Source organism: Zonotrichia albicollis, chromosome 8 (assembly GCF_047830755.1).
Source record: "Zonotrichia albicollis isolate bZonAlb1 chromosome 8, bZonAlb1.hap1, whole genome shotgun sequence".
Classification (NCBI taxonomy): domain Eukaryota; kingdom Metazoa; phylum Chordata; class Aves; order Passeriformes; family Passerellidae; genus Zonotrichia; species Zonotrichia albicollis.
Genome location: NC_133826.1, coordinates 6,567,184 through 6,581,865, shown reverse-complemented (window position 1 = coordinate 6,581,865; position 14,682 = coordinate 6,567,184). Strand labels below are relative to the sequence as shown.

General features: G+C 43.1%; 1 protein-coding gene across 3 annotated transcripts in view; it reads right to left on the bottom strand.

Annotated features, from left to right (window-relative positions):
* Positions 1-14,362, bottom strand: part of TTC39A (tetratricopeptide repeat domain 39A) — a 52,481-nt gene extending 38,119 nt beyond the window's left edge. The window contains exons 1-2 of one of the 3 annotated variants that reach the window (XM_005482248.4): positions 14,078-14,362; positions 3,864-3,968 (exon numbers count right to left, since the gene is read on the bottom strand). In XM_005482248.4, coding sequence (XP_005482305.1) covers positions 3,864-3,968; positions 14,078-14,112 — 140 coding nt within the window. In that variant the 5' untranslated portion in view covers positions 14,113-14,362. Of the gene's footprint in view, positions 1-3,863; positions 3,969-6,094; positions 6,636-14,077 lie in introns of those variants that run through there. The other 2 variants (XM_074545810.1, XM_005482247.4) reach the window with 2 other exon arrangements.
* Positions 14,363-14,682: the final 320 nt, after the last annotated feature.

Here is a 14,682-nt window from a genome sequence, read left to right as displayed (position 1 = left end):
ATCACATGACTGAAAAAGAGGATTATAAGTAATATCTTTAGGCAGTTATGGAGTTCTGCCACATGCCTCTTCTCCAGCTATGGTGCAATCATTGTCATCTTGCAGCACTGCCCTTTCTGGGAGCTGCTGGAGAACACTTTTATTCCTGCTTAAGTGAGAACAGTCACAGCTTTCCAGCTGAAGTATGAAAATCAAACATCTTGCCTTGGTTTGACCTCAGAATTAACCCAGGGCTAGTAATCTTTTGTGAAAAATAGCACTCAAAATCTTTTCTGCAGATCCTTTAAAGCAATCCAGCAGAGAGGACATGCATTCCTAAATTACAGAAACCTCAGATTCAAATCCATATGTTGATTTAGTATCAAGATGCTTCTAACACTTAAAACAAATCCAACAGCACAGAGTGAGACAGACTCTGCACAGACCAGTCAAGAGTTTGCTCATCCAGGAGGGCTCAAGAGTGAGAGATCAATGCCCAAATCAAACCTGCATCAGGAGAATGTGGTCACAAGGGCCCAAAGGTTTTCCTCATCTTTGATCCCAGGTTCCACCAATGTCTGAACATCCCACCAGACCATGGCACAGACTTTCACAGAAATTTGATGAACCAACGTTTCTGATAAAAACCCTTTTCCTGCAGGACTCCCCAGCAGCAATAAGTTAACAACCAACAAGGACCTCTCCACTCAGCCACCACCACAGCTCCTTTGTTAGCACAAACCACCAGGATGGGCCAAGACAAAAAGCTGTGCTTCAGCAAGAGAATCCCTGAGCCTTTTTAACCAAAGCCATTCTCCAAAGTTCAGAATCTGCTAAGTTCTTCCAGCAAAGAGGAGAAACCAACAATTTAGTTAGGTTTTGGTTGCAATTAATTTATTTACAAAGACTGTAAAAGTTGTGTTCTTCCAGACCTCAAGTACAAAAAGATAATCTCCCTAGAAATAACAACCTTGTTCTTGTTCATGACATTACTTATAATAAATAGCTAGCCCAAGCTTTGAGGAACATAATTATCCATTCACTGTCTAGAGCTTCACTCTGCCTGGGTGTGCTTCCCCCTGTTCTTTCACCATTCTCCATTTGACAATCACACCTGATCTTTGGGAGATCAGCTCCCAGGGAAAGCTTTCAAAGCACAGTCATTCTAGAATTAATATTCCACCAAACAACACCAAGTGCTTTTTGGAGTCTATTTTCAGAATAAAGTCAACTGCCTGGAACAAATCACTGTCTTATTATTACTTTAATATTGCAAGCAGCAACACATGTGGTGTGCCTCATCCAATGGTCCAGATAATTCTGTCTCAAATTTATCTTATTTACCACTCTCCCAATGGATCTGATATCGCCAAACTACCAGGTGATTATGCAATGTTTTCCTTCAGGATAATTATCAAAATATTAAGCATTTGTCTTGGGAAGGGAAGGGGACATCTCACCAGAATCAACCCTTTAATTTATTATTGTCTGTTTGCAATTACACGAGGGCTAAAATCCAATCAGCATTTAATGGATTTACTGCATGGCTCAGGGCTGAGAAGGAAGATGAGATTTTTTCCCCCTGCTCCAGTGATTGGACAGTTTCAGTGTCATGCATGTTAACAGTTAACACATTACATATTGAAAATCACTGCTGTGCTTGGTGACTGAACTTTGGGAACTTAAGAGTTTTTGGATGCAGTGTGAGTATTCCACATTAAAGAGAAATTTAATTAAACTTCCTGCAGAAAGCACAACATAATCAGAACCCACTATTGTACAATGATTGTTAATAATAATGAAAACTGACTCTAAAAGCTAAGAGTATAAGTTCAGGAAACAAGAAAAGTTACATAACATGAGGCAAAACCACCAGATGTATTTTTTCTATGAAATAAGATCTCTTCTTTATAATGGATTTGTTTTTCTTTGTGATGGATTTGCTTTTCTAACAGGAAAAAAAGAGCTTTACCTCAATACAAGTCTAGACACCATCCTCAGATATTTATTTTTAAGCTGCTAAGAAAGCTCTTCTGATTTTAAGCCTCACACATTGTGCCAAATCTGCTGTCAGTTTCACATGGTACAAATTAGTTGAAAATACACTTATTGTGGAAGTCAAATGTGAGTAATTTAGTGAATCTGCATTAACATAATACAGAGCACAGTATCTCCTACACCAGAAGCTTTAGAGCCACAAAAATCTAAGATATTAAATTTTCCACAAGCATGTAAAAACTGAGAAGCATTTCTCTAAACACTGATAGTATGTTTATGGACTTTGAAAACTAATTTCAAATCTCAGCACACCAAAAGGGAACAGTGAGGAACTGGTGGCTCTGAAAGAAAATACTCAGGACTACCCCATGTGCCCACTCTACAACTCTTCTCATTCCTAAAGAGATGGAGTGTGTCCATAATGGATTTCATCTGTGGGGAAATTCACCATCCTGTTTCTTCACTGCACTCACAAAGATCATAAGTCTCCATTTCCCTCAGTGCCAAAGGCAACAGGAATAAGGGCCTCCTCATAACAACAGGCTGAAATGAAAAATTAGTTTCAAAATAGTTTTGCAGTGTGGAATAGAGTCAGGTACAAAAAGAGAATCAGCTCATGAAATATGTTCTGCAGAGCCCAACAAAAGCTGAATGAAAACCATATGCAACAGAAGAAAAATGGATTTACAGAAAAAAGCAATCCATAGCCTCACTAGCTTTTGCAGTGTTTTGGAAATCTGCTGCAATAAAATATCCCCTTATTTTATGCTAAGCACTGAGTGAGCCTTCCCAGATGGGCACAGGGGCTTTACTGTCAGGATTTAATGAAAATACAGTTATTCCTCTTACCATTTTTATTATATCTTCTGATGACATATAAACGCTAAACAACTTTGCTGTGAATAAACCCAGCATTACTTAAACAGCTGATGCTACAATTTATCATTAATCTCTTTCCCAGAGTGTACTTACATGGCTAAACTACAGATTCTGGCATCAAATATGAGGCTGATATTTCAGCAAAGGAGATATGCAGCATTCATTGTAGTTACCCTTGGTGTATATCAAATTCACACTATGAATTTTACTTCTTTCATATTCCAGTGTCCTGAAAGAAGGCATGATGCAATTTGCTGGTGGCTCAAAAATAAATGGAGCAAATTGGGTGGGTGGGGGAGAAATTTAAATTAACCACAGACTTCAACAAGCCGAGAACACAGGTAACTTCAGGACAGGGCATGACAGATCACAGACATTGTAAAGACACAACAATTTTTAGGAACTATTTCATGACCTCATTGCTTGCAGCTGGGCCACTCATTACAAGTTGGACTGCAACATAATTAGGAAACAGAGTGCATGACCACAACACTGAATTGCAAAATAAGCTGTGAGAAAGTTTCTGCAAATGGTTACAACAACAAAGAAAGAGTTCGCACCTAATGTTTCTCAGACCTTCAAGTGATGGTCAGTTGCTCATTTAGAGCCATAACTATAATTATTCAGATTCTCACAGTGTGCAGAAACATATGGGAAAGAAGACAAAAATAAAATGTGACAGAAGATGGTTTTTACTCTTCCAGGAGAAAGAATCTCACATACTGCATTACAGCTGAGGACATCAATTTTAGAAGACAAATAAATTCTTTACACTCGTGTGAGTAAATAACAAGATTTTTATCTACTCATATGAGTGTAAAGCACTTATCAGTCTTCCCCAAAACTTAACACATTAACTTACCTCTCCCTTCTGAACCAAAACCCTAAAGACTTATCAACTATTAACAGAGTGCCAAACAGAACCAGCTGTCTGGTCAAAATCTCCTGAGAGATGGTGAAGAAAAGAAAAATAAACAGAGAAAAAGTAGGAAGTCTTATCAACTTACTTTGCTTGTAGAGAAGCCAAAGCTTCTGAGAACTTGTTGTTAAGAAATAAATCCAGAGCTGCCATACATTCACGCAGTGCCACGTTGAGGTCTGACGTGGATGACCTGCCAGAAGAGACAACAAGCTCAGCACATCTGTTCTCCTCCTACCAGTGCATTATTGCTGCACTTGAACTCCCTTCCTCAAACCCAGATTTATTCCCTTGCCTAACCTGCTATTTTATCTTTAGTGATTGCAAAAAGTGAAAGTGACTCCTACTATGTTTGTGGATTTGGGGTTTTGGAGGTTTTTTTAAACTATGCTTTCACCAAGTAACATGTGAAAGAGACTGAAGTTTTTTTCTGACAAAAAACCCAAAACAAACTGCACATACTTTATGGTAAGAACCTGGACATGCTGAATTTGCCACGTGGGAGCACAGCAATTTGATGAGCTCAGGTAGCAGGAACACAGAAGCACTGGGTGACAATGCACATCTCACTGCAAGGCTGCCAGACTCCAGCTGCTGACATCATGATCATGTTATCACTTCAGGGATGAGACACTGTCTATCAGCATCAATATTACTCCAACTGCTGCTGGAGCATCTGCCTTCCTTCAACCCATGTTCAGAGTGCTGCCTGAGCAACAAACCACTACAAACTCACAGGTGGGTTACAGTTTCCCATTGAGCATCTTTGTGGGAACATCACTGTCTCTGAGAAGTGACACTGCACTCAGAATAAACTACTGTGGTATCTCAAAGTCAGAAGACTCTCAGTGACTTACTCTGGCTGTGCTTTTCTCCTTTACAACATTCAGATGTCAGCCTGACCTGTCACAAGGCTTCTCAGCTGGTCTTTAAATTATTGGCAACAGGATAATACAGACCAGCTGAGTTAATTTGGCCCAAGTTCATCACCACCAGAACTGCTGGACAAAAAAAAAAAAAAAATCCACAAAAGAAACAATAAAGCCTTGCACTAATGAAGTTAAGGTCACCTAGACAGTGTTAGGACACTGAAACATCTGCATCTAATGATCAAAGAGCTCCACTGCACTAATATATTGTATACAAGCATGTACAAAACATCCTCCAACAAAATACAAACAAATCCTCACCATGTTCCTGATTCTGAACAGCTCTAACTAATGTGATCTATCTTGTGACTTAGAAACTGTGTTAGTTCCTTAAAAAGTGGCACAACACAGAATGCTGAAAGGAAAACGAGAAAGCAAAGTCCTGATAACATCTTAAGGAGAAGGCAGGGGAGCACAGCACGAGCAGATAGCATCAGTAATAACCACCCACTGCAGCAGTGGTTTGATTTTGGTTTCACAAATAATGATTGCAAAGAAATAAAGAGTTTAATTATATATACAAAAAGCAGGACTTTTAATTTGAGAGAAACACTATGTGATGCTGCTCCTAGTGGCTTTGTCATCACAACTTCAGCTCCACTGCAAATCCTTTTGCACCCAAGACACTCTGTGAGTGCTTTGCAAGCATTGATTAACCAAGTTTTGGCATCCGCCTCATACAAAATGCAATATCATGTCTGCCTCCTCTGAGCTATTCTGAGCCCTGCTTAATAATTAAAACTTGGTCAATTATTGCTTATTGTATTAAAACTCCTACCTTCCTGGTTTTAAATCTGTGTCCCTGAACCAAGTAATATATTTAACAATATATTACAATTAACAATATAAGGACATCTTCACCTGTTTTAAAATATTTAGACTACTAGCATTTTACCTGGGTTTTTTGGTTTTTTTTTGTTTCTTGTCACGCAGCAGAATTACCCCATTCAATACAAATAAACCTTTTCAAAATGCTCATTTGAAACAGAAAGATGACAAAGAATAAAACCACTGCTGAAGCTCAAAGCAGAAATCAGATACTATAATTATTGGCATCTTTTCTGGAATAACAATACACACTGCTACCCACAGCAGCAGCAGCAGCAACACAAGCAGCACATTTCCCTCGTACTCCAAGGAAACCTGCACAGGATGCAGCTCCCAAGTCAAGGGCTTAAGACCTGGGTAAAACACACATCTCACACAAATGCTACGAACCATCACTTGTCCCTGTTAACAATAGGGCAGAAATGCTTTAAACCCGAGGGTGCTCAGCATTTTAGCAAACTGATTAGTCATGCTTCAGGGGGCTGCAGATTGCTCCTGCTTCCAACAGCAGGATCAGAACTGCCTCAAAGCCAAACGCAAAATGCTGCGTGCTGCTACTCACCTCTCTGCTGAGTGTCCTGCGCGTTCTCCCATAGTCATTGCAAGCCCGCTCAGCTTTCGGGCTCCAGCATCGGCAGCGCTCGGTGCTCCTGAGGCGGCTGCGAGCGCCAGCCCCGGTGGGAGCGCAGGGCAGCGCCTGCTGCGGCACCGCTCTGCGATTGGGCACTGCGGGGAACGGGAGCATCGCTAACCCACCGGCCACATCCTACAAACCTGCACAATTCACCGGCCACATCCTGCAAACCCGGCCGTGCCACAGCCGGCTCATGAGCCACGGCATCCAAATGCAGCTGGATACCTCCAGTGTAGGAGGGGCTGGCGGCTGCCAGCCTATCTCTGATCTACAGACCTGTCTGGAATGAGCAGCAGCAGCATTGGCCTCCTTTCCTCCTGTCCAGAGCAGGCAGAAGCCAAATCCCCTTGTAATTACAGCCCTGAAACAACAAGAATTACTGCATGTGGCAGTGGCCCACATCAGAAAGCTGCGAACCAGAACGGAGAGCCAAGCGAGAGCAGCTGACAGGCGGCACTCCGGCAGTAATTGCTGCGAATGTGAGAACCACGCAGGCGAGAGACACAAGCAAGCGCTTCTTCCCAGCAAGGATTCTCCACAAAACAGGCTCCGATCCAGCAGCCAAACTGCTGCTTCTCGTTAGTTCCTGTACCTTTGGGAGGAACTGGGACTTTACACGCTCTTTGTAACAATCTCTCTTTCATGCCATGGAAAATGAGGCGAGTTGGCGCTAACAATTTAATCAGTGGAGTGAGTGCATCTGGCTGATTTTGCCCAAAATGCAACAGCGAATTCCCCTGAAATGCTTTGCTGGCACATCAGCTGTACCAGCCCCAGTGGAGTGAGTGCATCTGGCTGATTTTGCCCAAAATGCACCAGTGAATTTCCCTAAACTGCTTTGCTGGCACATCAGCTGTACCAGCCCTGCACACAACTACAAGCAGCAGTACCAGTCCTTCCACTCATTACAAGAGCTGGACTGTGGAAGTTGATCAGCCATGATCTACTTACATAAATTAGTTTCTCCAAGAGCATCTAATGGCAGAAATTATCTGTTTGCTAGATTACCCAAAGCAGTTCCAACAATGAAGACATACACTGCAGAAGGAAGACCCAAAAATGATAAACTAGCAGAAGACAATTCCAAGAAGACGCTCTGAATCCATTAACATACGTGATTAAATCTCTTGCTGGTTTTATGGCATCCTGTACAGAAAAGCCTGTGCTGCATTTGGTACAAAAATTACTGTAATAGATCCACAGGCTGTCCCAATAATGACTCCATTACATGTTCCTAACAGCATTGTGTACCTGGGCCACAGCAGGAGATAAAAGATATTTATTGGGTTTTTTTCCCTAGTTGGCAATAACTACTGGTTACAACCTAAAATTAACTGGCTGGTTCCATGGCAGGATTATGGGCCACTCTGAAAAGGTTTTTCATCATTCTCACTAACTGTTTGTACAATTTCTAATTAATACTGTATTCTCCAAATAGTCCTTAAAGCCCTGTATGGTGAAGGCTCTGGCTGTCTCTGCCAAGTTCTTCAAGACTTGATTTGGCAGGTTTTTATTTGAATACCACTTCTCCAAAAACAACTGTACACTCAGACAACCTTCAGTATGCCACCTCCCCCTCCCCACATATATGTATGTTTTCTTTTAACTAAAGAAAACAACTGCAAAAACCTCAGATCTGAAATATTTCCACATTTAGGCCATTTCCCGGCTGGTTTTACAAGGTTCTTTCCTTTCTCGCTTTTGGGCAGCAGGTTTTGCAAGGACAGTCATATGGTTCTTCTTGTGGTTTTGTTATTCATGAAATCGTTGTTCTCTGCCCCAGGGAGCACGAGTGGGGTTGTTTCACAAATCACAACCACAGCATATCCTGGGAGTGGCAGCAAGAGCTGCTCTCCTTACCCTGCTGCATCCCCACTGTCTCTAGCTGGAAACAGCTCCTTGGAATATCCCAGGCAATGCCCCTTTTAATTAAGCACCATGTCCCTTCTATGTCAACAGCAGTACCAAACAAAACGAATAAGCAAAAATAAGCAAAACTAAAATCTGGAATACTAATGAACAGTAAAGCATCTTCAAAAAAAAAAAAAAAGTTTTCCATTGCCAAAAGGAAAGAGACACGTGATTTTTGAGCATGGGAGTTACCATATTTATGCATAATTTTATTTCACTGTCTGCATGATGTTGGCTGGTTTCTTACTATAAGTTTGCAGTGCATAAGCTTTGTGATTTGTCACTGGGTTTACAGACTTCAATAAAAAAAGCATCTTGAACCTTTTACTGTGCAAAATTCTAAAATACTCAGCCTCAGTAATTATCAGAACCTTACAAAGAAAGGTAAGTCTGAGGTTTGTGCCTTTGTAGTAATGCTTTTACTAGTAATTCAAGAGCTCCTTCAGTACTGTGAACCAATAAGAGCAAGTTAAATCAGTCATATCCTAAAATATGGATGCATTTCTCTGCCAAATCTACCTTATCTGCATAAGTCAGCTGTGGTTGCATGCATGGGTAACTTCATTTGGAGGAGGAGAATAAAACACAAAGAATCAAACACCATTTAAGCTTCACCAGTGCTAACACTTCAATCAGTCACAGATGTGGGAGCCTCCCAAAGCACATTTCAAAGGCCTCAGTTTCAATGTTAATGAAACTTCCCTGTCTGAGCATCCAGGAGCCACTGGCAGTCACGGTGAGCTCCGGGATGGGGCCAAGGCCCCTTCACAGCTGCACATCCCACACTCACAGTGAGCCAGGCTCCACCTCAAATTTCCTATAACACAGTCTCAAATGTCCCAGTTCTTAAAATTATTTCATCTTGTTGCAATAACAAAATAACAGCTTGAGCTGGTGCCTCTGAGGAACCCCCAGGCTTTTATCCCCTCACAGTCTAAACAGGGAAAAGTTTGGGGGTCTTCATTCCCTGCTGTGTCCCCAAGAGCTCCTCCCTGCGCCCTTTTGGTGCAAAGGCTCAGCAGTTCACATCCCATGGCACCATCACTGACACAGCATGTCCCTCCCACTGCCTCTTTTCAAAAGATCCAGAAATATGGAAATTCTTGCCATGACACCATTTTCTGTTCTAATGCTGGATAACCACAGGACAGCAGGAGATACCAGGGTACACCTGGGGTTACTTCCTTTAGCCTTTTCCAATTCTCCACAACATTCCTAAATCCACTACTACTTTTCTAAATAGCTGACTTTGAGCAACACTGCACTACAAGTTGTCAGCCTGGAAAAAATCTCAACATTCAAAGAAAACAAAAAGCACAACACTTGGGAAGAATTCTTTTCTTCTGCAAGTATTTCCAAACCCACATGAGATCAGAAATAATCTTGCATGAAAAGACCAAATAAGCAGTTCTCACAATAATTTGTTACTATTCAGTTTTCAGACAATACAGAAATATCTTCATAATTCAAAAGCAAATAAGTTAATGCAAGAAAATTAATTCTCCCATATCCCTTCCTGTTCTATGTGCCAAGCTGTTAATACCTCAGCATTTATCTTTCCGTGTTCCTGAACACTTTTCTGGCCCATGTCTAAGACTCCTCAGTGCTGCAGAAATGCCATTACTTCAACAACAAAGCAACTGGAAAGGTTTCAATATTCATGTTCTCCAAATATTCTGCACAGAGACACAACAGTGATACAACTCTGGAATTCATAGTATTCCAAGTTGTACATGGAGTATGACACCATTTATTTTTGAAGTTAATTCAGCTCTCAAATCACTGAGTTATTGATGCCTCAGCAATGTCAAAGGTCTTTAAAAAAGCTCTTCCATTCCAGCAAAAGCTCACAAATCAAAGGGTTGTGACAAAGCAGAGCAGTGAGCAGCACAAAGACCAGGGAACTGGCAGAGAATCATGTTCTGCCCTTGGTCCCACCATGTTTAACTTGGACCAAGCAGGATCTAGTTTGCATCAGGCTCACAGTTCTCATCCTGTATTTGAATGGGCAAACAGTGTAATAAATTCATTAAGATAGGTTTGTTCAGACAAATAAAATGTAGTGGTGTCATTTCTATGTTCCCTTTCCTTGTTGTGCTGCCATGACTGCTCAGAGGGTGAAATGCACCACTGTGGGTGAGCACTCCCAGGCAGAACTGCCTGCATCAGACAGAATGAAAATATATAAAAAGACACACAGTCCAGTCTGGCATATTACAAAAATAAGCCCAAAGCCCTTCAACAGCACTGATCTATTGAAATGTACAAAGAAAAAGTTACCTCACACAGGATCAACACTGAAATAAAACAAATATATTCAGCATTACAGAAATTAACAGGATTGCTGCAATTAGGAGTAAATTTTCATCATAAATCACACCACAGCAATGTTTAGCAAACTTTAATAGTTCTTCTTTTTAAATTCAGATGATCTACAATCTTTGTCACTTTGAAGGTCACATGTGATTGATATAATTCCTTTTGGGGTTTCTAAGGGTCTTTAAACAACCTTATAGTACCCACTTGCTCTTTTTTCCAAGTCCTCTGACTTTTCAGTTTTCCTGCCTCTGGTCCACCTACACTTCTGACATAGTTACTCTCAATTCTTAAAGGTCTAATTCTCATCTCACTAAAATTAATGAGAAAAAAAAAAATCAGCAAGAGCTGCACTAGACCATTACCATGCAATGGTATTGAGCACATTTAGGCACCCAGCAAACAAACAAAGCATGAACAAAATGCAAACTCACTCTGCTGTGGCTGGTTTGTACTTGTTTATGCTGACTTACACTTCCCTTCTTTCAGATTTCAGTGTGGTGACCAACACAGAAGGGATGAAATACACATTCTGGCCCAAAAAGGATTTTCCTGCAGTGCTTCATGTGACTTGAAATGCTTCTTTGTTTGGTTTTATTTCATTTGATTGGGTCTGTTTCTTTGTTTTTTTATTAAATCTAAGCAAAGTCTTTTCAAAATAAATTACTCTGTAACATGTTTTGTTGCAATTCTAAAAAAATGCTTTTTAAAATCATTCCACTACTGAACAGTATCTTAAGCTCCCATAGAAATAATATGTAGGAATGACAAAAAATACTTCAACAAACAGGGGATTGCTGCTTTGCCTTTAATCATTGCTTTATGTGACATTACAGATTATGTTTCCCTGAGAGCTTCCAACAGCCTGAGTTTATTCTTCAGAAGTCACCTGCAAAGCATACTTCACAGCACCTTGATCACTAACAATGCCACCTTCTCTCCAATTAAGTAAAAATTCGAGCATGGCACTTCAATACACCTCTACAGTTCTTTGAGCCTGCCCACTGAATCAATACTCAAGAACAGAAAAAGAAGTTTCAGTAGAAAGTTGTCTTGGCACTCAGCATTGCCAAGGCCTTTTTGAAGAGTTATTCTTTGGCACAGTGGTTTCAAGAAGAAAATAGTTATTATTCTCTCCATTTCAGAGTGCAAAAGCAACTAAGCAAACTACCTGAGGGGAAAAAAAAAAAAAGAAAACCAAAATAAATGAGGCTGATGTTGAACTCGAATTCAGTTAGTTTGGGATCTTTCTGACAATTTTTCCCTTTCTGACAGGAAACAAGGATTGGTAAAAAGTAAGTTTTGATGCAGATGCAGTGAGAAGATTTCGTGAGTTCAGGATGGCAATTTTAGTTAGAAAGAAATGTAAAATGACATCCAAATTCAGTACTGCATTCTGTCTGATATACAGCTGAGGCTCCAGCCATTGAGTCAAGTGTATCTGAATGACCATCCTAAGATTGAGACTTTCTTCAGACAATTGCTTTTTCACAACAGACGACCGAAAGTTTTATTATCAAGTTGAAGACAACAGCTGAAAATCCCTAAAAAGGGAGGTCATTTTTCATCATCCCTGCTCAAATATCTGTTTACTTTTCAGTTCCAGTCATTCCACTAGATCATTTTTCCTCCAACTATGATCTGATAATCTCAATCTATGTCCAAAACATACATGATACCTAAAGAAACCACAAATTCAGATCTGTGGAAACACTGTCTGGGAGCTTCATTGGGATTTTAAAGGAGTGATTTAAGTAAAATGTGGCCTACAATAAGGAAATAGTAATTTTTTACCACAAACTAGCCAAAATGCTGATAGATGCTTTCCAACACTTTGTGGCACAGTACTGCAAACACCTGAATCCCTTCAGATCCCAGTGCAGTGTCACCCTGGAATGGGAGAGCTGGTTCCAGCAGATGGAGCTCCAGAAAGGCGATGAGGAGCCAGCACCGAGAGCTCCAGCAGCGTCAGTAGCAGAGACTTTGGGGACAACCTGCCCCACCTGGAAAACTCACCCAGCTCCCTCCTGCTTCTCAATATTTCTGCACACATTTCTCCCCACGCTCAGAACTTCCTGAAGCACAATGCAACTGCAGTCCCTCAGCCTGCTGCTACTGTCAGTGCAAACAGCACCTGGAGGTCATTTAATGCTTTCATTTAACATCATTAACACACAGCCCACCTCTCCAGCCTGGAGTTAAAAAATTTTAAAATTGCTGGGCCATCTGTTAAAGAATTATCAGGACAGAGCATGGCAAAAAAAAAAAAAATTATAAAGCTCTTAAAAACTACAGAATCATAGAATTCACAGGGCTGGAAAGGACTTTGAACATTATCTCATTCCAAACCTGCACTGTGGGCAGGCACACCTTCCACTACACAAAGTTGCTCAGAGCCCCATCCAACCAGACCCTGAGCACTTCCAGGTAGGGGGTTATATATATAAATACTAATAGACAGGTCATTTTCAGTCATTAGCAACTGTAGCACTCTGGATTTTTAAACCCCACAGGATTTTGCTGCTTTAAATGCCACTAGACCACGTCCTTTGATCTCTGCAATAACTCTAACATTAATATCAATGCCACCAAAAAAGAACACTATTGTACAGCTTCTATAATCTAAAGTTCAAGAAATGGTTTTACCCATCACGTTTCTTCAGCAGAAATAAAGTCTCAGGTAAATGTTTGCTGTTTTCAACTTTAAAATAAAGGGAAAGTGCGCAGCCAGGGAGAGAGCACACCACTGCTCCAAACACCTGATGAAGAACCATGAACAGAGCCATCACCACTCTTCTAAGCAGCAAACTTCTGCAACAAATGCACTTGTAAAAGCTTCTACTCCTGCACAGACGACTATAAATGTCTTATGTCAAACACAGAATCCACAAGCCGACCTTTAACGCAGCCATGTCTACAATTTAACACGCCGTCATCACGGGGGAAGAATGTTATTTGCAGACTGATTCAGCTTTGAAGAAACAATGGAAGTTTATGTATTTTAGGGGCAGTGGGAATGCACACTTGGAATGGAGAAAGTTATCCACCTGCAGCTCGTTCTTGAGGGTGAGCAAGAAGGTAAAGAAGGTATTGAGTTACAGGGTAAAGAACAGCCCTTCGCTGTCAAGGTGTGTTGCAAGCTGCACAAACAGGAGCTCAAGCAAAAGGACCTGGTCTTCCACAGACATGACACGCTCTTCAGCAGCCCTTTGAAGCCCAAAGGCAATTTGCATATAACTACTGAAGGGCTGCTGCGCAGGTATGTAATCAGCTCAAGCTAATGCTCTCGTCTCGTCGAAAAAAGAAAACCCCCTCAAAGTGCAAGAGCCAGTTTGTGCCTGCTCAGCCGGCACAGGTGGGCACAGCGGGGTCAGCCCGGTGGCCGGAGCGGTCCGCGGGGTGGCCCGGTCCTGGTCCGATCGGTCCCGGCCTGGGCAGCCCTTGCCCACGGGCCGCAGGCGGCTCCGGCCCCAGCCCCGAGCAGGGACCCGGGGGCCCGACCTGCCCTCAGGGGCTGCAGCGCCCGGAACCCCACCGCCCTCACACCCCTCACACCGTCCCGCGGCCGGACCCTCCGCTCCGGCCGCTCCTCCCGCCCGGGCCGGAGCATCCCCAGAGCCCGGTGAGGCGGCGCTGTCCCCGGAGACCCCCGGCCCGGCCCCCCGGCCCGCCCCAGCCGCGTACCGAGCACCGGCGCTGCCGGCCGGCTGGGCGTCCATGGAGGCGTCGCGACGGGCAGCGGCTGAGGAGGGCAAGGCGGGAGGGCGGCGGGCACGGCTGGCGCTGCTGCTGCTGCTCCCCGGCGGCCGCCGCAGCCCGCTCGCATGGTGTGTGTGGAGCGGCGGCAGCCGGAGCCTCGGCGCATGTTCGGGCAGGGCCGGGCCGGGCCGGGCCGGGCCGGGCGGAGGGGCCGCCCCCGCAGGTGAGCGGCTGCGGCAGCGCCCGCCCTCCGCCGGCGGCGGGGATGGAATGGGATGGGATGGTAATGGGGATGGGAGGGCACCGGGGGAATGCGGTGCTGCCCTGGGGTTACGGTCCCACCGCAGCGCTCGGGCGGAACCCGGGCGTGTCGCTGCGCACCGGGAACGGCCCAGAGGAACGCGGGCATCGCTTGCGTGTGCTGGAATTGAGAGTCGTTAATTCCTCTCGAGAAAAAGCATGAGGAAAACATAATTCATATTTCGCCAGGTTTTCAATTAGCTGCACTCTGCAGCTGCTGCCAAGGCAGGGTTTGCCAGGGTACAGCTGTCTACCCCCAGCGAGTTGTATCACAGCAGTAACACCCCACA